We start from the raw sequence: 26,950 nt of genomic DNA on the forward strand, positions 1-26,950 counted from the left end.
AGCCACTCCCCATTTCTCCCTCACCTGCACTCATACACCCTAGTGTTAGGCAATCACTAAGCTACTTTTTGTCTACAGCTCTGCCCAATCTGGATATTTCATATAAATGGAGTCATGGAATATGTGGTCTTTTGGATGATTTCTTTCACTGAGCGTCATGTTTTTGAGGTTCATCTGTGTTTTAGCATGTGCGAGTACTTTATTCCTTTTAATGCCAGTAATATTCCACTGTAGGGACATACGCATTTTACTTATCCATTTTTCAGTTAACGGACAGCTGGGTTGTTTCCACTTTTTGGCTGTTACGAGTGATGCTGCTATGACCGTTCATGTACAAGGTTTTGCGTGGACATACATTGTCATTCCTCTTCTGTACATACTAGGACTGGAAGGGCAGCAGTTACCAATAAACCTACAGTAACTGTTTAACGTGTCGAAAAACTGCCCCACTTTTCCAGAGAGGCTGCACCATTTCACATTTCCACCGGCATCTGTAAGGGCTCTGATTTCTCCGTGGTGTGGCCCACGCCGGTTACTGCATGCTCCCCGGTTCTAGCCGCTCTAGTGGGCATGAGTGGTATCTCGCCGTGGTTTTGGCACTCATTTCCCTAGTGACTTCAACCAACACAGGTGACGTGTTTCATACAGAGCTCACCCTCAGCACTAGTATCAAGCCCAGAGTTATCTGCGCATAGCTGCTGCTGGCCCTCGTGGCGAAGGGTTCTGAGAGGCACACATTAAAGCCTGTTGCCAGTTAGGAAAGAGTCATCTTTGGGGCTGCCCCATATGGTGGCAGGGACTGAGCAGTGTAAGCAGTTCCCTCAAGAGGCAGGGATGGCCTGAAGATACTGAGACAAAGGCAGGCTTGCGGTAGGAGTAGGTCTACTTTATTTGACCTATTCTTCCCAGTTTTGCTGATCTCTTATAAATAAAAGCACTTGACACGAAATAAAGAAATAAAGGCAGGCAGGCAGGCAGGTAAGAAGGAAGGAAGGAAGGAAGGAAGGAAGGAAGGAAGGAAGGAAGGAAGGAAGGAAGGAAGGAAGGAAGGAAGGAAGGAAGGAAAAGAAAGAAAGAAAGAAAGAGAAGAGAAGAGAAAAAGAAAAAGAAAAGAAAATCAGCTATTTCGGGCTTCTCAAAGTGGAGGACTAGATTCCAGACGGTAGTGCGTTGACCAGCGTAGACACTATTTTGGGAGGCCTCTCAGAGCTTGGCCAGCCAGCCTGCTCCTGGTGATTTCTCTGTGAACTGCTGAGCTGAGCTCTTGTTGAGCCTCTGACATTCCAACCAGCCACCAGTCTCTGAACAAATATTACTTAAAAAATTATTTGCCACATTCAAAGCCCATTCAGTTGTGTAAATTGATTACGACTGCCCACTGGGGTCGCCTACCAGGTTGTGGACAAGACCATCTGCTTAATGACCGTGTACGTAGGCAATTGAGGACAAAATCTGATGAAATGTACCTTTCTCATTTTTAATTGTGATACTTCAAATATTGTGATACTTCTGGTGAGCTATCTCACGCTCTGGTCCTCGTGAATGCTGGAATAAGACTGGCTCCTGAGGGCGGAACTAGAAAATCGGCATATGATGGATGAGATCCGGATGTTCAAAGGGGGAAGGGGAGTTTTGGCTAATACCTAATTTTGCAAAGTATTAATAAAACAGCCCAAGCTAATGAGAAATTGGTCAGAATTGGGTCTTATCAGAATTAAACACAGAAAAGGGAGAATAAGAAAAGCACAAAGAAACTGTCTTTGATTCTAAAATACCTGATTTTAAATCCAAGCTGTGGGATTTAGTTGAGTGATCTTGGAATGTTATTAGAACTTTTAAAGTCTCAGTTTCTCTATCTACAAAATAGGGATAATAGTACCTAATTCATGGGATTGTTACAGGGATTAAACTAGGTCAAGCATCGAAAGCACAGGCAACAGGGCCTGACAAACAGTAAGTGCTCAATAAATGTAGATGAGCACAAACACATACATCCTGGCTCAGAAACTTGAGTACTCCTGTCCTTGTGGCAAGCATCTCCTTAGAATGGATGCATCCAATGACTGTTAACCAAATGCCATGGAGGCATCTGAGTGGGGACCATAATATTAATAACCTTGCAGAGATATTTTGAGTCTTAGATGAGATGATGTATATGACGCATCCAATCAAGTACCTGACCCAGTATCTCAGTAAATGGTAGCCATCATTCTTCAAGAACTAGCATAACTTCTATCACTTCTAGGAAGTTTTTCTTGCCCTCTCCACAGCCAGATTTAATTTCTCTCTCCTTTGTTCCAACTCTCTCCTTTGTTATGTCTGCTATCATACTGTACTAAAATTAGGTGTCTATTTCCCTGCCTAAATTGTGAGCTCCTGAAAGAAAAAGGCTGAGTCATTATTCTCCTTTTAATGCCCAGCTCACAGGAGAGTGCCTGGTTATCCAAATTAATAACACACACACACACACACACACACACACACATGCTCCCTGCCCTCAAGGGGCTTAGAGTTTAGTGAGGGAGAGAAGATCTCCCTTGATATGTTTCATGAAGACACGGGCATTCAGGAACTATATGTTATAATACGAAGAACTCTGAATTTAAACTCAGTAAAACTAAGTGCAAATTCTGGCTTGACACTCACTATGATTTTGAGCAAAAGGCTTCTCTTTACTAAAGTCTCAGTTTCCTTATTTGCAGGGGGGATTCATGTTTCTCTCCACTTAGTGTCCTCTGTCTACCCTCTTTCAATCAAAGCTATCAAAACCGTTGACTGTACCCCATCTCTACTTCGTCACCCACCATTCCCTCTCCATTCTACTGCATTTTTACTTCTTTTCCATTTGCTTTTGCAAATGACCTCCACATTGTCAACCTCAGTGTATATTTTTCAATTTCTGCCTTCTGGACTTTTCAGCAACATGGGACATAAACACTCAACTTCTTTTTGATACTCACTCCTTCTAGTGGCTGCCTCCCCCTAGAACCTCATCTCTTATTACTACCCCACAAATACTCTATGTTCTAGCCATTCCTCTCTGTTCTCTGGGCCCTAGACCACCCTTTCATGCACCTATGGTTTTATACATTCTGTTCCTTCTACCTGGCATGCCTTCTTGCTTCTCTAAAATTATCATCCATCTGATTTAACTTTTCCTGACACTTTAAGATCCACTTCTACTGTGTCCTCTGCTTTGAAAGCTCCTCTGTGTCCTTGACTTTCTCCACCAAAGGAGAGGTGAGCACTCCCTCCTTTATGCCACCTATTAATACGTTTCTATTAATACAACATGTACATCTCTACTAATAACAATGAAAGCTAGTATTTATTGGCCACCATTTGCCAGATAGCATTGTAAGCACTTTCCACGTATTAATTTGCATGCTCCAAACCACCTTAAGAGGTAAATACTATTCCTATTCCTATTTCATAGATCAAGAAACAGAAGCACAGAGTTTTGGGAACTCATCCAAGGTTACACATTTGAGATTCACACCTGCTCCATCCTCTGGACATTTAACTGCTCTCCAAGGATGGCACCTAATACCATATATGGTAACCATTAATTTCCTGCATCAGAATGTGAACTCTTGAGGGCAAGACCTTTCTCAGTCCTAATCGTTTTTGAATATCATGTGACTGGCAGAGCACTAGGCATACAGTAGGTGCTCAAAAATATTTGTTAAATAAAAATGCTTGCTAAATCAAATGGAAAACTTAAGTGACAGGACTATGTTTTTGAAGAAGAGCTATAAGAAACAAGTGCTTCTCTAATGGACAGCAGAAGTGAGGAGTCTACTTGATTAGTACAGTATGACCGTATAGACAGAACCCCGGTTATTGGAATAGACAGAAGAGGGGGAAGAGATGGGAAGTGATGAACAGAATGTAAGAAATTCCTGGGCAGCTTTTTCAAAATACACATGGTTAGGTTCATCAAAATGTTAGGACCTATGTATTTTCAAAATATTCCCCCAATGATCCTGAATTTACTGATGCCCTGCCACCCCACTTGAGAATCAATGATACAGGCAAATAATATGGTGGATTTATGCCAATCAGTTAATAAAGAACCCTGGATGGTTACAGACATTAGACCTAAGCATTACCTTGGGAGAAACTCATAATGGATTAGAGATCTCAGATTCTCCTGGCCTGAAACACTGAGAAACAATGCAATCTTTATATTACAACCTCAAGACCATAACAAAGCTATTTAATACCTTTTGCCAACAATTTCACACTTTCCATCTAAGCAGCTTGGGAACATCACAGTATTCTCAAAACGTTTAGATGTTTTATTAAGATTATTCCCTATCTTTAGAATGACAAAATTAGACATTCTCTGTTGAACCTCAACACCTCAACAATAAAAAGTTCAAACTTATTTTCATTAATTCAGTATATAAATTTCACAAGGCATTCTTAGAAGAAAAGATTGAGGAAAATGTTCTACCTGGTTTTGAAGACCCAGTATCAGCCTGTCCTAACTGCTTTTTCCTTTTGGCTTCCTCCACTGGATTTTCAAACTGGGTTTTCTGGTTAAGGTGACTGTAAAATGTAGAAAAACAGGCATTTCGGTTTAAGATGAAAGAGTTACATTATTTTTTAATAGACTGTTATACCATTCCATCCCTGTAGGTTAAGGGGCAAACATATATCTCTAGACTATGGAACTCAGAGAGGCTGAAAGATGGTAGGGGAAGGACTTTTGGCAACTAAAGAAAGGCCCAGGGAAGATGCCTAGAAGTGAAAGCTGCTGAAGCATTCACTATTGCTTCTGCATCGAGGTACCCAATGGAGCCAATAATAGTTTTCAAAACCGTAGGAGACGCCCTCACATCTAATGCAATCAGAACAGTTGGTAATGGATCAGTTCATTTTCTAAAAGGCAGTTAATGGTTAGAGGATTTTAATTCAAGTTTCTTTAAAATGAAGCAGCTGTAAAGATGCTTTTGGAAAAATCTGAGTATAGAAGCTTTCTTGAATTTTACTATTATTTTTCCAACTGACTCACCCACATCAGTTAAGCAGAACAACTAAGAAAGAGATTTGCTGGGGCGCCTGGGTGGCTCAGTTGGTTGAGCGACTGCCTTCGGCTCAGGTCATGATCCTGGAGTCCCGGGATCAAGTCCGGCATCGGGCTCTCTGCTGTCAGCAGGGAGTCTGCTTTTCCCTCTGACCTTCCCCTCTCATGCTCTCTATCTCATTTTCTCTCTCAAATAAATAAATAAAATCTTAAAAAAAAAAAAAAGAGATTTGCTTTTACCAATTTGTATTGCAGAGCAACTCTTCCACACTCAACTTTTTTCATAATTATATAATAATTAAAATAATTATGTAATCATAATATAAATTTAACTGGTATTTCTGATTTGGGAGCATTCACAACTGCCTTGGAAAGCACACAAGTCTGTGAGGGAAAGCAGAACAGCATGCGGAGACCAAGGGTGAGCAATTGGCTAACAGTCAATACATGATGGGCAATAGGATATTTCACCAGGGAGCAGAGCACTGGTTGGTCTGGCAAATCAGTCAAAGGGAAGTTGGCTAAGAATGCAACTACTGAACAAAAGTTATTTAAATAGGTTCTGATACAGAAGCAATGGGAATTACATTCTAGCACTTCCATGGTACAAATATATTTCAGCCAACTGATAGCATTTTCCAGTAGAATCCATTTTAAGGAGAAGTGACATTAGCAAATACCAACAATTAAACCTCAAATCATGAGAATCTCAGATTATGACTGCCTTTAGATAGGCTGAATATTACAACAATTTGCATACAAATAGTCATACAACTTGGATAATTACTTTGCCATCTGTGAACATTAATGGTGGTGACGGAGGAGGGTAGCAAGGACCCGTCAGGGCAATGAATGCTGGTTTTCTCTATGTCATTTAGGCTTCTAGTGCATTATTAACTCTGCAACAGATGTAGTTATTTAGTTTCAGAGTTCTAAACATGGCAAGTTCCACTTGAAATTCTTTGGGTTGCGATTTCACTAAAACTCAAGTATGCTTCTGCTTCCTACCAAGGGGAGCTTTTGAACTGTTAAACCCTCTGGGAAAATGGAGATCTTTGGTATTAACTTAGGGACCATTTTAAACATCATTTATTAGGTACTGACATTTTACATATTCTTGAAAGAATAAAACCACCAGAAAGTGACACTTAGAAAAGAATAAACCTGTTTAGAATAAACCCTGGCTCGCTTTAACGTCATCAGTTGGAATGACTCATTTTGCCACCTAGGCATTAAAACATAAAAAGTAGTAATTTGTATTTATACTCTTCGTAATGTGTGGGAGAGGAGAGTAGAAGTCTGCAAGTGAGTAATCCCTTTCCTGAAAATTCTTTGACAAAAGAATGTAAGATTTTAGTGCAGGGAGTAATTGCATCTGTCACCTTAAACTACTTAGATTAAAATGCTACCCAAATCACAAAACAAAGCATAAAATTTAAAACATGCTCCTTTTCATTTACTTATTATATTCACAATATTGTTAAGATGTAAGAGATTTTGTTTTCCGTATAATTAGCTATGGGAAGTAAGACAGGAGAATCTCACAGATTACTGGAAAAATTAAACAAGGGAAGCAAAGAAGCATGACTCAATATAGGATATATAACTTGGAATGCCATCTGCATTAACATTTTGTGTATAATAGGTGGATTTTAAAAATTCACCTCCACAAACAAACCCTTATTCTTTCATGACGAATCTGAGATAGTCAAGCAGATGTATATTTTGACTCTGAAACCTAAGTACATCAAGACATTTAATGCAATACAAGAAGACAACATTTCTAAATATGTAAGCATTCTTATAGAAGGCCTGCCATTAAATTTTTGGAACAATTTTATTTTCAAAAGTAAATTAATCCATTTCAGAATCTCACGCCCGAAAATAAACACTTGCAAAGAAAAAGTGCCATTGCAGTTGGTGTTACTACTCCAAACCTCTGCCAAAGGCAATCATTGTGCCATCTGGTTTGACAAAGTGAGAGAGCCAAAGAGTAGCCATTCAAGTAACAGCTTTGCATCTCCATCGGTAAACTCCCTGCAGATTACTATGGTCGGGATTCAAAACCTGACTAATCTGGGAATCAAGCCACACTCCATAGCTCAGCTGACTCCATACTAATGTGCATCTTGAGGACAGCCTGCTCTTTCTTAATCTAATAAATTACCCTCCTGTAAAATGAGCTCGTTCTGGGAACAATCACACAAAATCATGTTGCTGCGGCTGTTGCCCCTAATTCAGGCTATTTTACACACACTCCATGACCTGGGAGCAGGTCACTTCAGGATTCGCCCTGAAGTTGCTTCAATATGATATCTTTGCTTAATGAGAACCAGATCATTTAGCCCAAGATTTTATAACAGGCAAACAACTTTCACCTCTTGACCATGTATTCAAATTTACTTGGAATGGACAATAAGAGAATGAGAATCATTACTGCAGAAATGTTCAGCAGTGTCAATGGCAATTAATAGTTTACTGAAGCCAAATTTAAACAGACTAAACAGCGAGGGGGGAAAATCCCACAAAACCTTTCCAGTTGGCCCGCCAATAGTCCTTTGACTGAGAAATGATTGTTTCTTTATTTTAACTAAATATGCTTTAGAAAAAAACAACAACAGCAGTGAAAGAGCTGCTATCTACTTTTCACATGACACTACCAGCAAGACATTAACACAATGAAAATAAAATTAGCAGAGCCTTCCAAAGGAACCAAAGTGTTGACACTGTGAAGTTATATACCTAAGGGTCAAACTGAGTTGTTTTCCTAGGGTTCAAGTTAGATTTTAAGAAATCATTCCAAAACTCTAGCCACAGGGACTCAAAGAACAATCTACACATCAGAATAAAGACTAGATGTACACGTGAAACAAATGGGACATTGTGTGTCAACGATACTTCGTTAAAAGAAAAAGACCAGAGTTACAACAGGAGTCAGAGATACTTACTATAGGGATAAATACTAGGAAAGGGCATTTGTTTACACCCAAAAATTGATGAAAAATTAATAAGCAACCATAAAACTAGAAGATTCCCATGTTTGCTACTTTTTCAGGTAATGATATTTGGCCTTCACTACCTCAGCAGTAGGTCCAGACTCCTAGTTTCTAGGTACATAGTAGCAACATTTCTGATGGCAGTTATTTGCCTGAGGTCAAAATTCTACCTATAGCATTTGGAAAGAAAGCAATCCCTTATCATAACAACATCGCAATTGGATAAATGAAGAAAAGGGAAAGAAAAATCCGAGGACACTGATTTCTCTAACACAGGCAGGTGTTCGGTGCTCCACTCCGACATATACTTATGTTTAAATTTAACCATAACAGCTGTGTAAGAAGCAACTCTCTTCCCCCGAAAGTGTTCCTTGATTAACGCCCTGAAAAACAGTACACTTCTAATCCTGTACTCCAAAACTTTGGATCATTATGGTTCACTGCCCTTAGAGTGCTTTCGAGGCCTTCATGACCAAATAGCTGTCTGTGGTGTTGGAAGTGACCTTAACATTTCATCTAGTCCATGCCCTCATTTCACAGTTTTCTATATACTATTTTTCTCTTTAGATGCCGAGGTAGTAATGGTAACCACTTCCAGCTATTCATCAGCGTGGTAACTTCCCTCTTGCTCTATTTACTTCAAAGCCAACTTCTGGGGAGCCCAGACCCACTGAAGTAAATGCTCACTGCCCCTACCTCTAATTCCTCTAGTGGAAAAACTTGAAAGCTGGATTGTGGAAACATGAAGTGTTGTATTCGGGTGATTCCCTAAAGCTGTACAGTGAAGGGAAAACGTTTGGGAGAATAGTAACTGAGGTAACAAACTTACTCGACATAGTATGTCCCATACTGAGGGTCCTCTATTTTCTCCCAGCCATAAGGAAGTTCTGGAAAAAAAAAAAAAGGAAATGGAGTAAAAAGCCAGATTTGAAACCAACAGAGAAGAATTCACCACGAGTGAATTTCAGTGTCTTTTATTTCATGACACTCATATTTGGGAGACTGGCAGAAAGCTGAGGACTCGCTTTCAAACAACAAATACGGTTTGAGTTTGCGTGGCTTCTTCAATAGCTAGTGAGTGTCTCAGCAAGTAATTAGGAGCCCAGGACAAAAGATGACATTCAACTCAAAAGTGTTTACCTGAATCAGAAGCCATAAAAATGTTAATTATTTAAAAAATCATCTGGTGTAGATCCTTCATTTAAACAGCTTGATATTGCCGGTGCAAGACACACTTAACCCTCCAGCTCAGTACAAGCAGCAGCTACTTGTTCCATTTTTCCATGTATAAATAAGACTTCTCAATTATTTCTGTTATTCTGCCCCACTCCTCCCCGTAAAAAAAGTCCAGCCTTGGATTTTTTTCATTTCAGGTAAGCAACTGAGTTTTCCTTAAAATCTAAGAAAATACCTACTCTCCCTTGCCTGAACTTGACTTGAGTTTTGGGAGGAAAATGTGGAATAACTACCATAGTGCCTTGTGTAGAATCCATATTTGTGTCTGGTAACAAAGAAATATCTTACATAGGATTATTACATATTACTCATTCCAGGTAACTGACCAATGAAATATACCAAGAAAAACTGAAGGTAGCTGAATTTCTGATAGCTTAAAAAAAAAAAAAAAATCTGGTCTCTCCAATAGAAACTGACCCTCTCAAGAAAGAATCCTCGTTTCCTTCCCACTCTGTTTTCCAAGTTAAGGCTTCAGAAGAATCATTTTATTAGACATGGATTAAGTTGGCAGGAATGTTCTTAGCAGGTGGTTTTAGTGCTAACAATTTATACATAGGAGCCCAGCAAGAAGGAGTTTTTTTTTTAAACCCACAGTTATACACTATGATGGTCCATACTTTCATTTTCAATTTCTTTTAAAGTGTTTTCCTCCGAGGATGAAACGCACACACACATGCAATATATGCTAGACAGCAAATAGGCTTAGATTATATCCAAAGATTTATTCTCTCCTACTTAGCCGCAGCTTCGATGCACTGACTTTGTAAGTAAAAATGTCATTGTGATGAAGCTGACAAGCTATACAAACTGTTATGCTCCAATAAAATTACTTCACATTTAGAATAAAAGGAGAGAATAAATGACTAGCCTCTTGATGAAAGCTCTGAATCACCTTCACCCCTTTTTTTCCATCATATTTTTCTGCCTGTGTGTGTGTGTGTATTGATTGATTGGTGGTTTTGAAGCTTGGTGGGTTTTTGTGGTTTTTCCTTTGAAGGACCTGGCTGAAATGTCTAAGGTGGAAAAGACGGAAACAGTTGAAAATGGCTATGTGAAAACAGAATAAAACAGCTGCGAAGAACTGGGACACACTTCAGTTCACTTTGATCCTCCGCAGCTGTGAAGCAAGTAACTGTCAATTCAGCAGGTATAATATTTTATGATCAGGTAACTGTTATGGGGAGAAGAGTATTTGCTGGATTATATCTGTAAAAAACATGTTCTTTAATAATATTACCAAAGCGTTACCATTAAGGATCCTCCATGAAAGAGATTTTTTTCTGTAATAGAGAGTTTCTTGAAATAGCATGGGAATTGAGTAGTGCTGAGTGAGGATGGATCCTATTACTGCACCACAACTGGATTTATCCTATGTCTTTAGAAGTTTGGAGAGCTACAAGAACTGTAGAAACCATCTGGTATCTAAAAAACTCACTAAAAAGAATGTATTAATACTTAATAAGGATAAAAGATCAACATAAATATATTTCAGCATTCATCTGGAAGTTGCTTCAGCATTTTAATTAGCACATAACAGATAAAGCACATCCCTTTTTTTAGGCGAGTAAATAAAATGGTAATTTATCTTCTGGGTTACTTTTAGTTATGGCTTTAATCCTTTACCACTGATAGCATTAGCCAGTTTTCTGCAGGGCAGATTAACGAGATAAAGAAGTGGTTATTATTTGCCCATTCAAAATAAAGTTAATAAAAGCAAAACTAAAACACCCAGCAATTTTATACACTATCCAGTGTGTCAATTAATTCACTGGCTTCCTTCCCTTTTTTTCCTCTCTCTCTTCCTCTTTTCTTCTTCCTTATGCAAGAATAATTAGAAACACAACACAGTTCTTGAACTCAAAAAGTTCACAGTCTAAGCAGAAAGGCAGAAAAGATAAATTACATAATAAAGATAAACACCAGCTTCTGGGGGGGTGGTGTGCAGAGGAATGACATCACTTGCCTGGTAAACTAGCAAGAAAGCCTTCTAAAAGAGGGTGATGTTTGAGCAGTCTTAAAGGATGATTTGGAAATGGGGAGAAGGGGGCCATTCCAACAGGTCAAAGAGCGCTGAGGGGTTAAGAATGGGTGGCATTTTCAGTAATTACAAATAATTTGATAGGACTGGAGTGAAGGTTGTATGCAAGGTGCTTATCTTATAAGCAAGTACCAAATCACAAGGAGTGCCAGTTAAGGATTGTGATCTTTATTTAGATGACGGTGGAACCGATTATGCTCGACAAAGGCAAAATTAAATTTATATTTGAGAAAGATTATGGGCAGCAGTAACAGAGGATGGAATAGATGGCATGGAGAATAAAGACAGACAAATAAGAAAATGGATAATAGCCTAGACAAGGAGTCACGAAGGCCAGAACTAAGGCAGTGGTAGATGGAACGGAGAGAGAGAATGTTTATAGAAGTCAGAGTAACAGGACTCAGTGATGACCATGAAGCCTGAAGGAGGAAAAAAGAAGAGGAGGCCAAAATGATTCCCAGGTTCCTGGCTCTTCTGGCATGAAACGGGTACGTTATCAAATATTGACTGAATACCTACCATGAGAATAGCTCTGGGAATAGGAAAGCAGTATTAATTTGGATTTAAAGGCATTTAGGGGACAAATAATATGTAAAAAGTGCCTAGTACAGGCCTCAGCACCAGTGGACACTCAAGAGATGGCAAGCATTTAAAAGTCAGAACTGAGAGAACAAAATGAGGAGGATACGGTGAGGAGAAATTTGAGGATGGGAACCAGCTGGGGCCCATCGAACTGGGAGGATGTGACGTCACTGTTGAGGGCAGAAGGGGAGGGTATACAGAAGACTGAGCTCAGTTTGGAAGGTAACACATTTGAGGGGTCTATGGAACATCCTGGCAGACATATCTCATAATTTCATGGAAACAGAAACCTGGTCTTCAAAAGAGCAATGTGGGAAGATAAGAATTTGAGAGACAGTGCGTTTAAAAGCCACAGCAGAGCATGGAGCACTGGGTCTTATAGGCAAACAATGAATCATGGATCACTACATCAAAAACTAATGATGTACTGTATGGTGACTAACATGACATAATAAAATTAAATTAAATTTAAAAAATAAATGAATACAAGCCACAGCAGGGGTGCCTGGGTGGCTCAGTCAGTTAAGCATCTGCCTTCAGCTCAGGTCATGATCTCCAGGTCCTGGGATAGAGCCCTGCATCTGGCTTCCTGCTCAGCAGGGAGTCTGCTTCTCCCTCTCCCTCTGCCCCTCTCTCACCCCTGCTCATGTGCTATCTCTCGCTCTCTCAAATAAAAAAATAAAATCTTAAGAAAAAAAAAAAAAGCCACAGCAGTGGACAAGATCACTAGGATAAATTGTGAACAGAATAAGGTAGAGAACAGAACCTCAGGACTGTTCACAATTTAAGGAGCAGATGGAGAAAGTAAGAATAGTCAGGGGAAAGGGTGTCAAAGAAGACAGGGGAGGAGAGTGTGGTCAACACTAATACATGCTCTGTAAAGCTATGAGAACGAAAGGGCTGAAAAGAGACCATCAAATCTGGCAAACAGGAGGCTATTCATGACCTTAAGACAAGCACTTTCACTGAAAAGATAGGGGGCAAAAGTCAGCATATTGTAGTAGTGGGAGGGAAAACAGGAGGTGAAGTCCTCAAGAAGAGATGACTTTCTTTTTCTTTTTTTTTTTTTTCTTTTGAAACTTGGTTGTAAAAAAATTAGTTGAGAACTGGCAGGAGTAGGGTCAAGAGAACATGTATTTATCTACTATTGAGACAGGAAAGACCTAACACCATATCTCTCTGGGCTAGAAGCCAGAGCATTCTCCCCAAAAGCTGATTCAAAAGGAAAAACCAGGGTGCCTGGGTGGCTCAGTTGTTAAGTGTCTGCCTTCGGCTCAGGTCATGATCCCAGGGTCCTGGGATCGAGCCCCGCATCGGGCTCCCTGCTCAGCGGAGAGCCTGCTTCTCCCTCTCCCACTCCCCCTGCTTGTGTTCCCTCTCTCACTGTCTGTCAAATAAATAAATAAAATCTTTAAAAAAAAAAAGGAAAAACCATTTCTGGCAATATCAAGCAGCTGGTTGGTTCTACAGCCAATGAATTTATCTTTGTTTCCTCTTGCCCAAATAATATTTTTCTTATTTAAATATATGAATTGCAATTGTTTTCTCATTGTGGAGCGGTAGTCAGTTGATAATTCTTTTTTATCATTCTCTAAGCTCCACAATACCATCAGCATTTAATACTTTTTAGCCTTTAGTATAAATGGAATCTTTCATCATAAAAGAGGTGAGCTGGGTATAAAATGGATTCCTGATGTTGTATTTTTAAGATAACTATTTAACCAAAACACTACTTATTTTATTTGAATGAATATAGATATGTACATCAATTAAACCATTAGAGATAGCATCAAGATACAGTTGGGTTCTGAATATCAGAAGACTAGGAAGGAAAAGGGCAAGTTTTAGAAACTAAGGTTTTTCTAGAAGATCTTAAATGTTTAGCAGAATGCAAGCAATAAGCATCTTCAACTACAAAAACTTACATTTAAAATGTCTTCATTATTATTATCCCTTTTTTTTTTTAAAGATTTTATTTATTTGAGAGAGAGAGAGTGAGAGAGAGCATAAGAGGGGAGAGGGTCAGAGGGAGAAGCAGACCCCCCACTGAGCGGGGAGCCCGATGTGGGACTCGATCCTGGGACTCCAGGATCACGACCTGAGCTGAAGGCAGTTGCTTAACCAACTGAGCCACCCAGGCGCCCGATTATTATTATCCCTTACTGAGCATCTACTCTGCAAAGCACTGTGGAGATCACCAATGTTAAGTCAGATATAGTGTACTGGGACAGAGCATACCGTGGGGCCATTTCCCCCACTCAGGGAGGAGACCAAGTGCACAGTGGAAGTGGTAACAGTTGGCTGAGCATCAAACAAATAGGCTCAGGGGTCCGAACTGTGGGGTTCCCACAGTAAGTACAGGGGATGTGAGGAAGGCATACCCAGTTGTGGGGATGGAGAGTAGCCCTTCTATCAAAAAGTTTTGAACATTCTTAGAATACTAACTGCAACTGTGGTTGCTTAGGTTGACCATATAATGTACTGTCCACTTTTGAGAGTAAAAGGGGACACTATTATTAATTATGCTGGGACAAAAGGAATAAGCTGGGTTAGTCCTGGGCCAACCAAGACATACTGTCACCTTTAACGTAAAGAGCATTAAGGGGACACACTCACCCAATTTTTCAAATTTCCATAGAGGGGAAAGAATGGGAGAAACAGTCTAGTTTCTCTGAGCCCCTTTCCTTTCTTCTCCAAGGAAGAATGTCTATCTTATCTGACTGGAGAGTTTTAGAAATGAATTCAGTATGCTTGGCTCAGGGCCTCTTGAGTTCCTTCACTGTTGCCTGCAGAGAGTGCAGTCTGGTCTGATTTGCCATGCCTGCCTTAGGGGAGGAGGACCTAGCTGATCAGAGGCCAGAGATTGAGTGCTGAAGGCTGCTTCCTACAGGGGTAAAATACCAGGAAGCCCACGTAGATGCAGAGCTAGCATTCTAACTCAACCCTCTGCTTCCTGGGTCTTATTTCTCTATTGACTCCCAACAAGTGAACAAAGACAGACTTACTATTTATGGCCTCCGCCCAGAACTTCATAGAGATTAAAAAATATTTTCAAGAAGGAGACTGAAATAATCTGTGGGATAGAGTAGCTTCTTTCCATTTCTTCCTTTTCCTTCTCCCCTCCTTCCAAACATTTAAGCCTCTACTGAAGGGATAGGTAGATGAGTGAGACAAAATCATCGCTCCTACAGAGTGTATGTATCTAGTTACACTGCAATGTTAATACATGCTCCAGTAGAAATATGTCATATGGTACTGTTGAGTGCAGAGAAGAGAACATCTAATTCTGACCTGCAGAGAATGACAGAGTGGGTGACAAAGAAATTAGACTCTAGAACTGAGCTTAGGAAGATGAGTAGGTCTGAGCCAGGTGGACACAGGGAGCGAGTGAGGCTTGTTCCTGGCCGAAGAGATGGGCACGTGGCAGAGGCAAAGACAAAAATGATGTCATATTTGTGACATGAAAATACTTGGGGGAAAAAAAAGAAAATACTTTGAAAGAGAAATACAGAATATGGTTCAATTGTAAACTAGACTTTATTCTGTGACTGTAGGGAGCCATTATAGGTATCTGAGCAAGGGAGAGGTATAAGGCAGTTATATTCTAGAAAGATTCATAGCCAATGTGGCCAAAGGTTTTGGATCATGTAGCCTTATCAGCAAAACATTTAACATGTACTTCCAAGATGTATATGGTTATTCATAAATATCTGTCCCATACTCCTACTACTTATGTACATAATAAAACATATACGAAACAGGAAAAAAGAGATAAAGACGAAATGAACAATTATCAATTTTACCTCAATGTGGTTTTAAAAAGCTCACATGAGGTATATGAAGCATCAGCTCTCTGCTGTTTACTTACTGTTCGTTTGGACTTGCATATTTGTATTATCTTCAACAGGCAGTATCTTTGCAGAAATCTTTTTAAGCCACATTTCAGTTGTGTGTGAATTAAAAACGAAATAACAAAGTCTATATATCCCCTTAACTGGGCACAAGTGAACTGTAAAACTTTACAGTGCCCTTGACAAAAGTAATGAAGCTACGTCCACTTTTCCCTCAAGACACTCTGGTTGCTGCACGTGATCATCTGACATACAGAATGAGAAAGAACGCGTTGTCAATCTGTATGTAAAATAGTAGAGAAACTTATTTTTTTTTCCCAGTAGGAACATTACGGAAAATAAGTTCTAACATTTTCTTCCTGTACATCAATAGATAATTTGAGCACCATCATTTTGGAGACCACCAGCATAAAGAACATATTGAAGGAGGAGAAATGACTGCAGGACAAGACGACCAAGAATAATTTAAGTTTGTGGTGACTGGAGGGATGGAGGAAGATTTAAAAGAAAAAAGATCTTAAAGATATAAAAGCATATGGATAAACAGCTATGTGAAAAAGCCAAAATGGCAAAATGTTCATTGTAATATCTCAGTGGTGGGCAAATTACTATAAAATTCTCTCAATTTTTCTATATATTAGAAAATTTTCATACTAATATATTGGCAGACTATGGAGAAAAAAAGAAAAAGCAACGGGGATTGGGAACTGTATAGGGAACAGAGCAAGAGGAGAGGAAGAAGAAGCAAATCTGCCTCCGATCATCTGGCCCAGAGGACTATAAGCATGGCATGTATGCCAGAAAGAGGGATGGGTAGGGGGTGACTTTAGAAGAAAGATGTCAGTTTAGTTTTAAATATGTGTATTAGAAGTGCTACTAGGGCAATTTTTTTTTAAAGTCTCTACGTGTTTTTGGTTTATGGAGATAAAGTTAATACAAATTATGTTTTAAAATTAAAAAAATAAAAATTAAAAAATTTAAAAAATCTCAAATGCAATAGGAAATACAGAAACAGAATTCAAAACAGGATAATACTAGAGATTCAATAATGGGCTAGCTATAGTAAATTAATAATTAGAGCTCTGACAATAAATTCATTCTATAAGGGAAAACAGGAAAAGGCAGAGAACTGAACTGGAATGATCAGTGTGCAGGAAAAGGCATGAAGACCAGCAAGACAGACATGCCTGCGAAGGCTAACACCACATTCACAGGCTTAAAAAAGTCAAATTTTCTGGTATTACATATTCTAGTTTACCTTGACTGTAGCTGATTTCACCATACGGAACTTGCTGATGAAAGCCTTATAGACAAGCGCGGTATGTTATTAATATCCGACAAAATACAAGAGATCTTAAGTGCTCGTTCAGTTATAAAAGAAAAAATGAGTGTGGGCAATTGCATGTGCCTTCCTAACCGCCGCCCCAAACAAGGTGGAGAATATATTCATCATTCCAGAGAGTTATTTCAATTCACCCACTTCCCCATTCTCCGCCTCATTTTCCAACTTCTATCAGCATAGATGAGTCTCCCTGTTCTCGGACTTTAATTAATGGCTAAGTGAATACCCATTCTTTTGTGTCTGGCTTCTTCTATTCAGCAAGTTTCTGAGACTGTTGAGGATTATCAACAGTTTTTTTCTTTTTACTGAGGAGTACTATTTCACTGCATGAATATACCAAAAATTGTTTATCCATTCTTCTGTGGATGGGTATTTGGAATGGCTCCAGGTTTGAGTTATGAATACAGCTGTCTTATCATTCAGGTGGAGTCTTTTTGGGAACATGTGTTTTCGTTTCTCCTGAGACAAGGCCTCATGGGCAACTGCCAAAAGCTCTCCAAAATGTTCACCACCACATCACCACCAACCAGTAAAAGTTGCAGCCGCTCTACAATCTCCCCAGTCTTTGGTGCTCTCAGTGTATTTGACTCCAGCCCTTCCAGGGAACGTGAATGCGTCTCACTGTAGTGATGGCTAATGAAGATGAGCACCTTTTCATGTCCTTCCTGTCTAGTCCTCTGTCTTCTTTGGTGAAGTGTCCAAGTTCTTTGGCCATTTTGAAAAACAACTTTAGGGGCGCCTGGGTGGCTCAGTTGGTTAAGCAACTGCCTTCGGCTCAGGTCATGATCCTGGAGTCCCGGGATCGAGTCCCGCATCAGGCTCCCTGCTCGGCACGGAGTCTGCTTCTCCCTCTGACCCTCCTCCCTCTCATGTGCTCTCTCTCTCATTCTCTCTCTCTCAAATAAATAAATAAAATCTTAAAAAAAAAACAAAACAACTTTATTGAGGTATACTTTGCATATCATAAAATTAATCTGTTTTAAGTGTTCAAGGAGTTTTAATAATTTACTGGGTTGTGCAACCATCACCACAATCCAGTTTGGGAACATTTCTATCGCTCCAATAAGATCCCTCATGTGATTTAATCTCTATTCCCATCCTCACCACTGGGCAACCACCACTGATTTGCCCTTCTGTCTCTATCGATTTGCCTATTCCAGACATTTCATATAAATGGAATCCTGTAGTAGCTGGTCTTTAGTTCTGTCACTTAGCACAACACACTGAGATTTGCTCATGTTGTAGTATATAAACTATTTCATTCCTTTTTATCGCTGACTAGTATTGCACTGGATGATTACACATTTTATTTATCCATTCATTAGTTGGTCGACATTTGAGTTGTTTCCACTTTGGGGCTATTTTGAATAGTGATTCTATGAATATTTATAGGCACGTCTTTGTGTGGACATATGTTTTCATTCCCCCTGGGTAGATGACTAGGGAGTGGAAATGTTAGGTGATAGGGTAAATTTGTATTTAACCTTTTAAGAAACTGCCAAACTGTTTTCCAAAGCAGCTGTACCATCTTATATTCTGCCCAGCACTGTACCAGGGTTACCATTTCTTCCCATCCTCACCAACATTTGTTATTATCTGTCTTTTCTGATTATAGTCATTCTCGTAGATATAAAGTGGTGTCTCTCTGTGGTTTTAATTCACATTTCCTCAATGACTAATGATATTAAGTATCTTTTCTAGTGGTTATTGGGTATTTGTAGATCTTCTTTGGTGAAATGTCTATTTAAATATTTTGCCCATTTAAAAATTTGGTTGTTTGTCTTCTTATTAATGAGTTATAACCATTCTTTATAGATTCAGGATATAATTCCTTTGTCAGATACATATCACATAGCTTACGACTTTGTCTATTCATTTTCTTAATGGCGTCTTTTGATGAATAAAAATTTTAAATTTTTATTAAGTCCAATTTATCAAGTTTTTCTTTCATGGTTCATACTTTCTGTGGCCTAAGAAATCTTTGCTAATCCTGAAACTATGAAGATATTCTCCTAAATTTTCCTCTAAAAGCTTTAGGGTTCTAGCTTTTACGGTTAGGTCTTTGATCCACCTGAAATTAATTTCTGTGTATGGAGTGAGGTATAGCTGAAGTTCATTTTTCCTTACGAATATCCACCCAGTTTTTCCAGCACCATTTGTTAAAGATCCTCCTCCTCTCACTGAATTGATTTGGCACCTGGGCTGTAGATTAAGTGATTACATATGTGTGCATCTATTTCTGGATTCTCTCTATTCTGTTCCAGTGATCTACTTGTCTATCCTTATGTCAATGCCACACTGTCTTGGTTACTGAGCTTTATAGTAACTCTTCAAATCTGGTGACCTACATCCTTTACCTCTGTCCTTTTAAAAGACTATCTGGCTAACTGGAGCTATATATATTTTAGAATTGGCTCATCAATTTCTTCAAGACAGACTTAGAGGATTTTGATTGGGATTGTGCTAAATCTAGATATCACTTTAAGGAAAATGAACATCATTAACGACATTGTGTCATTCAATCTGTGAACACAGTGTATCTCCTCAATTATTTCAAGTCTTCATTAATTTCTTTCAGGGATATTTTCTAGTTTTCAGTGTGTCTTGTGCATCTTTCAGTAGATCTGTGCATCTTTCAGTGGATTTGCTCCAAGGTATCTAATTTTTTTTATATCATTGCAAACAATTTTAAAATAATTCCATTTTCCAATTGGTTGTTCCTAGAAAAATTCTTAATATTGCAATCATGCTGAACAAAATATATAAACTGTTTAATTTTTTTTAATAGATTGGAGTTCAATGTATAGGAGGACTATCTGAAACTCATTCACAGCCATTCATTTTTAACCAAGGTAAATAATTTCTGATATGGTGTTACAAAATGAATGCAAATTTTATTCATCTTCACTCTATATTCAAGAGGGCATAGCAAACAATTTTGGTTGGGGTAAAGTCTATATTTATGTGCAAGACTATACTATTAAGAACTATATAATACATAAGATAAACAAGCATTATTACCTAAGAATTCTTAGAGAAATTCTTCTACTAGGCAGTAAAAATTGTGTGTGGGTGGGGTGGGGGGCGGGATATATTAGAGACTTTCACTCAGTTTCTACTGATGCTCTAAATGAAAGAATAGCCATAAATACTAACACATCTATTCTAGTGATACTAAATTAAATATATTTTTGAAGGTTCAATAGCCATGATGAGGCTACCCTGTGGTAAAGAATGTATCTAATTTATTAAAATATTTAGAAATTGAAAACTTTTTCTTTAAAACAAACGTGAAAAAAGGGCAATTTATTTTTATTAAGACTCTTAAGGATTTCATTGTATAATTCTCAAAAAGAGAGAAATAAAGTCTCTCATAAAATTAGATTCAATGACACAATTGTGAGAGTCAGTTGAATATGATATCCACCCACTGCTTATGTGCTTATGCACATTATGGTTTGTTTAGGGTTTTGGAAAACTCACTATCCAAGCAAGAAAAACAAGAAGGATTAAGTGAATAAGTAACAGTATAAAAGATTTCTGAATCTCTACCTCCGTCTTCACAGTCTTCAGGGGCTTTGGCTTTCTTACAAAGACGAGGATCCAACCAGGTGGTTGTCTTGGTATTGTGGCTGCAGAATAAAGATTTCAATTAGAAACAGTAAAATAAAGAGGGAGGAAAGTATTTCAAAAGCAAAGATTAAAAGTGACTCAAAGGTATATGATGTCTGCACATTTATCTCCTACAGGCTATGTTTGCACACCTCTGATTCAATAATCCTATTGTTTTCAATCTGCTCCTTCAAAACTGCCATACAGGGAAGGCAATCCTAGAGGCACTAATCTGAGAAAGAAGACACTAAAAGAAGGGGTAAAATGCCGAGTACAGAATAACAGACACTGACTTAAGCAGTCAAAAATATTCCAAAGGGTGGGCACAGAGCCCCATACTGTGCATTATCCAGTTGAAAAAGCTGCCTTGAAAACCTTGTTTGGTGCTGGCTGAATTCCTTCCTCCCTCCCTTCAAAAAACACTCTATTTCTTGAGTACCTGTGATGCGTGGCACTGTGCTGACGGCGGGCGATAGTGTTAAAACAGACAGATTCCCCTGCCCTCAAAAGGGTTCTTTAAAATGAAGGAGTTTCATGAAATAAAAAGTCTGCAAGTATCTAGTTCTGCAGCATGAAAGTAAAAATGATGGGTACAGTTAAAGTCTACTGTACAAACTAGGGATCATATACTGAATAGAAAAAAGAAGGCAGAACCAAAAGCCCCCCCCACCCCCCCGGCCCCCCCCCACTCCTTTTTATGAAGCAGACCACAGAGGCTTCAAGGAGCAGTGTCACCATGCAGTAGATACCAGTGCCAAAACAAAGCCATCACACTGCTGAGTAGACACCGGTATAGTATAAACATCTGAAATATGAGGATATTAAAGAAAGAAAACACCATGGAGGAAAATATACCCAAGACAACAAAATGCAAATTAAAGTTATTATCAAAGTAGAGTGAGAATAACAACGTGAATAAAAAGTATCATTCCTTGGTGTTTTTATCATGAGATAAACTCCCTATCCTTTATATTAATTATTCTTAGGAAATTAAGCCAATGGTTTCAGGGAATTAATCCTAACTTCTATGCCTTTTCTAACTCCTGAGCTACTTAGGGCCATTGCAACCCCTTCTTACACATTGCCAGGTATAATACTACCTGGTAGACTGTGGTAGAAACATTTCTGTATGCTGAATAATGGATAATCTGAATAGGAGAAACTGGGATTGTTTCTAGATAGTCTGGGTTATCCATTCTGTCAAAGTGCTAATTTCTCCACACTCAAGCCAGTTAAATCGATTTTAGCAACATGAAAAGGATCAGGACTCCAAAGAGGCTTAGCAGCATGTAGATTGTTAGAAAAAAAAAAAAAAAATCATGTATGTATCTTGCTAAACCAAATTCAAAATTGCTACTTGAGAAAAGCTTAACTTTGGTTCCAATGCTCCAAAATTTTTATTGCTAAATTAGCAGATGTAGGCAATCTACTAGGATTTTACCCAATATTTCCCAAGGTAAAGAAATGTCCATAGGGGCTATACCCAAAACATAATAGCTAAAGGCTACAGACCTATTTTCTTACAGACGTGTGATTTAACAGCAGTAGTAACGCAGATCAAATACATTAGCTACAGCAGCAAATACTATTCAGCTATATTGTGGTTACGAACCCCTTATCAGATATGGGTTTGCAAATATTTGCTCCTATTCTCCCAGTTGTTTTTCCACTCGTTGAGTGCTTCCCTTTGCTGCACAGTTTTTAAGTCTGATGAAGTCCTGTTTGTCTATTTTTGTTTTTGTTGCCTGTAGTTTCTGTATCCAAGAAGTCCTTGCCAAATTCAATGCCATGAAATTGTGTCCCTGTGTTTTCTTTTAGGAGTTTTATGGTTTCAGGTCTTATATCTAGGTCTTTAATGCATTTTAATAACGTTCAACTCTAGGGCACCTGGGTGGCTCAGATGGTTAAGCGCCTGCCTTTGGCTCAGGTCATGATCCCAGGGTCCTGGGATTGAGTCCCACATCGGGCTCCCGGCTCAGCGGGGAGCCTGCTTCTCCCTCTGACCCTCTCCCCTCTCATGCTGTTTCTCTCTCGCTCGCTCTCTAAAAAATAAATAAAATCTTTAAAAAAAAAAAAATAACGTTCAACTCTAAAGGCATTTCTTTTATAAATTCTCTCCTCTCTCTATAATTTACTAACTTATCCCCATTTACAGGATAAAGTACTGTCAGGTTCAATGTCTCATACTCTGCTTCTGAAGATACTCTAGCCACTTCTGATGACTCCACATCTTACTTGGGGATTTAGTGCTAAAATCGGAATGAAAGCCAAAAGTCTAAATTACCTTTGAACAACCCCTCAAATTGTCCAGAGAGAAGAGTATACCTAATTTTGTCTGTTTTGCATAATCCTTGTCATTAATGTTTACGTACATGTATAATATAATCAATACTGTACCATGTATGGTAAAAAGAATACAATTAACACAAAATCTATGTCTTTTAAATACTGTAATTCCACTTGGTAAAGCAAGATGCTCACTCTATGGGAAGGATGTGGAACTTGGGACCAAATGAGGAAACAGATTCAAGTCTTCCCCCCCCAACTCATTTTTAAGTGTATGTTCCTTGACTATAGTGTCCAGCTCTCAATATTTTAATTGTTATTTACCTGCTGTATTCTGTAACTTCACTACATTCATATTCTGCCTCTGTGCAAATTATTTTAAAGATGAGAATTATAGTTGCATAAGAATATAAAAATGCTTCATAATGAAACTTACAAAAAATTATTGTCATATTATTATTCTCTGGTGCAAACCATATAAAATTTTAGGTTGATCAAATACATGTGGTATTCCATATCTCTATAAATATATTTATATTTACATTAATAGTGCTTTCTCATAAATTAGGATTTGTCAATTTATATTGTACCAATGAGTCTGAGGATCAGTGATATTTCCCTCCTATATTATTCAACTACATTGCCTGAATACATCTAGAACTGAAAATATTCAGCTCAGATAATACATATGCCCTCCCTTCACAGGATGGTAGTTCTTGAAATGCTCAATAAGTTGGACAATCTATCAACAAAAGTTTAAAAAAAACATCAAGGCAAAATACCCTCCATGCCTACATTTTTCATGATTAGTGATAAAACTGTTTTTAATCCTCCTGTTTTTATAAAACCAGAAGTCCTTTATCCAAGTCAAATAAAAATGAAATATCCAGGGAAATCATCAGATTAAAGAGTCAACTGTTACTTGTATGAAAAATTTTTTTAAAGAAAGACAAAAGAAACGGAAGCCTCGTGAATGAGGATAAAGCAATGGTAATCCAAGCCTCACAGTGACAGGGTGTGTTAGGAGAGATACAGACATTTGCTTACTCAATGAAGTAGACCATCCCTGTGTCAGTGTAGGCCATCTCCCAGTTTTTGGGCAGTGGTTCCAGATTCTCATCTCTCATCATATAATTTCTGAAGTCCATGGAGCTATTAGTTTGGTTATAACTCGGGACAGTCTTCATCCAGTCAGATGACTCAGAACGCCTCTCTCCGTTTTCTGCCATTGAACACAGAACAGCGTGCGAAGCAGGTAAAGTTACACTCCCTTCAAACAGCTCTCTTCATTTCCAACAAAATGCCAAACACTTATTGCAAATTTCCGTGTGTGTTATGTCCATGTTCTGCTATCATTTTTTAAAAACATTTTATTTATTTATTTGAGAGACAGAGAATGAGAGAGAGAGAGAGAGCACATGAGAGGGAGGAGGTTCAGAGGGAGAAGCAGACTCCCCGCTGAGCAGGGAGCCCAATGCGGGAATCGATCGCACGACTCCAGGATCATGACCTGAGCCGAAGGCAGTCACTTAACCAACTGAGCCACCCAGGCGCCCTGTTCTGCTATCATTTTTGAGGTAACAAATAGATATACTGCATTTTTTTCATCTGCTAAGTGACATTAACCCAGTACAGCACTTCTGATGCCAGTCTGGGAAAAAAGCTACAAGCAACACTGGGATCAATTGGGAATATTGTGAATATGTGTCAGTTAGTGTATGACTGACAGCAAAGTCTGCAGGGCCACTTACACGGTCCTTTCATGGGCCAGGCTCTACATGAAGCATTTTACATATATGAACTCATGATCCTCACAGCAGCCCTGTGATGATTTATTATTACTCTTATGTTTTTTAGATTATGGATGAAGAAACTAAGGCACAGTGAGGTCAATTTAGTCAAGGTCACACAGCTGATAACACACAGTCAGGATTCAAATCTAGGTGGTCCACGCTCTGAACTGCTCTACCAACCTGTCTCACATATATTTAACACAGGCCTCTAACATAATACTAGTTTTTTAAAATTACGCTCAATAGACTTTCCGTTGTTAAGTCTAACTCTCTGTTGGTGATATCACAATTCTTTGAGAGTCCCAGAGTCCATGAGGTAGGTAAGAATACTAAAATTTGGTTACCATCTAGGGAATTCACAATTCATGCACTTCGAACTTACGACAACTCCAAACTGCGGGCAATGCCTCGGAATCAGAGAATCTTAGAAGACGCCTTAGATATCATTACATATAGTACTTCCACTCTCACTGTCCTTTATCCAACCTCGTTCTAGAATCCATTAATACAGCTACTTACTACCCTTCACCATTCCTCACCCCCCATCTGTGCCCTCGCCATGTCCTCATTGTGCTACTCAGGCAACTTAAGTTCTGTGATCAGCCATGATCGTCGCTCCCTTGCAAACACTACTGGATCTTCTGCCTCAACCTTACTTCAGCATACGTGCCCGGCTGAGGCATAACTCTGCTTACATCTCTCCACCTACTCTACGCAGGCACATGTAACTGATAACTAACCTCAAGAGGGCATTTAATGGTGTATGATAATCACAGGAAATTCCTTTAGTCCGTTCACTCTGACACTCCCCTGGATAACTATTTCACACTTTTCTTCTTAAATCTACCATTACTTCTCCCTCAGCCCTAATCTCATTGGATGACCCTGTTTCCTCCACATAGCTAAATCCAATGATCAGTTCTCAGTGGCTCTCTTATCTGACTTATCAGTGGCATCTGACATAGTTGATCATTCTCTTCCCCTGGCTTCTAGGCCCCTCCACCCTCCTGTGTGCATTTTCTCTTCTCTTTCTAGAGTTACTTTCTTGGTGACCTCATTCAGTGTCACTGCTCTGCAAGTTGTATGCTGATGATGTCCCAATATGCATCTTCAGACCAGACATAGACTTTTAAATCCAACTTCAAAAAGGACATTTGCATTTGGATGTCTAATGAGCATCTCAAGCTTAAATATCCCAACTGGAGCTCCTACTACCCTTTTCCAATCCAAACTGACTCCTCTTACAATCTACCTCATCTCAATAAAGGCAACTCCATTCTTCTGGATACTCAAATTAAAACCCTTGAAGTGATCTTTGACTCTCTGCTCTCAGACCTCAAATCCAGTCTGTCAGCAAATGTTACTGGCTCAGGCCACTTCTTCCCTGTCACACTTTCATCAGGTTCAAACCACTATCTCTCACATAAATTACTGCAATAACCTCTTAATTAGTATCACTATTTATGCCTGCCATCCTACTGCCTATTTTCAATTCAGTAGCCAGAATGAGCCTATTAAAATTCGTTTTATCATATTCCTCTCCTACTCAAAACCCTATAATGGTTTCTCATCTCAGAATAAAAAGCAAAATTCTTTTTTTAAAAAGCAAAATTCTTCCAACAATGTATAAGATCCTACATAAATGCATTTCCACACACCCCCAATCATTATCTGACTGACCTCATTGCTCACTATTCTATTTCCTTCCATCACTCTGCTCCAACCACATATAATGCATTGTCCACATTGTATCCAACTATATTGGTTTCCTTGCCTTTGTCTGAGTATTCCAGGCATGCTCCCACCTCAGGGCATTTGTACTTAAAATTCCCTCTGGCTGGAATGTTCTCCTCCCAGATATTTTGGGTTTACACCATTGCTTCTTTCAAAGTCTTCTTCTCAGTGAGATCTTTTCGCCACTCTATCTAAAATCCACTACTGTTTATCCCTCTCCTTCTCTGCTTTGTTTTTCTCCTTAGCACTCTCTAATATACCATATGCTATTCATTCATGTTGGATAATTTTTTTCTCTCCCACTAGAAGGCAAAGTTCATGAAGACCAGAGCTTTTGTCTGTTTTGTTCAGTGCTTTATTCTTAGCTGTTAGAAAAATGCCAGCACTTACTAGCCTAGCAGGTACTCAATAAATATTTGTTGAATGCATAGCTAGAATAAAACCCACG

At 38.8% G+C, this 26,950-nt stretch overlaps 1 protein-coding gene across 1 annotated transcript in view; it reads right to left on the reverse strand.

The window, feature by feature from the left end:
- Positions 1 to 26,950, reverse strand: part of MAGI3 (membrane associated guanylate kinase, WW and PDZ domain containing 3) — a 115,149-nt gene that overhangs the window by 40,642 nt on the left and 47,557 nt on the right. The window contains exons 6-9 of the mRNA XM_034990279.1: positions 24,023 to 24,197; positions 20,630 to 20,709; positions 8,858 to 8,915; positions 4,460 to 4,554 (exon numbers count right to left, since the gene is read on the reverse strand). Coding sequence (XP_034846170.1) covers positions 4,460 to 4,554; positions 8,858 to 8,915; positions 20,630 to 20,709; positions 24,023 to 24,197 — 408 coding nt within the window. The remainder of the gene's footprint in view (positions 1 to 4,459; positions 4,555 to 8,857; positions 8,916 to 20,629; positions 20,710 to 24,022; positions 24,198 to 26,950) is intronic.

This window comes from Mirounga leonina, unplaced genomic scaffold, assembly GCF_011800145.1.
Source record: "Mirounga leonina isolate KUSES-001 unplaced genomic scaffold, KU_Mleo_1.0 Mir_507, whole genome shotgun sequence".
NCBI classification, from domain to species: Eukaryota; Metazoa; Chordata; class Mammalia; order Carnivora; family Phocidae; genus Mirounga; species Mirounga leonina.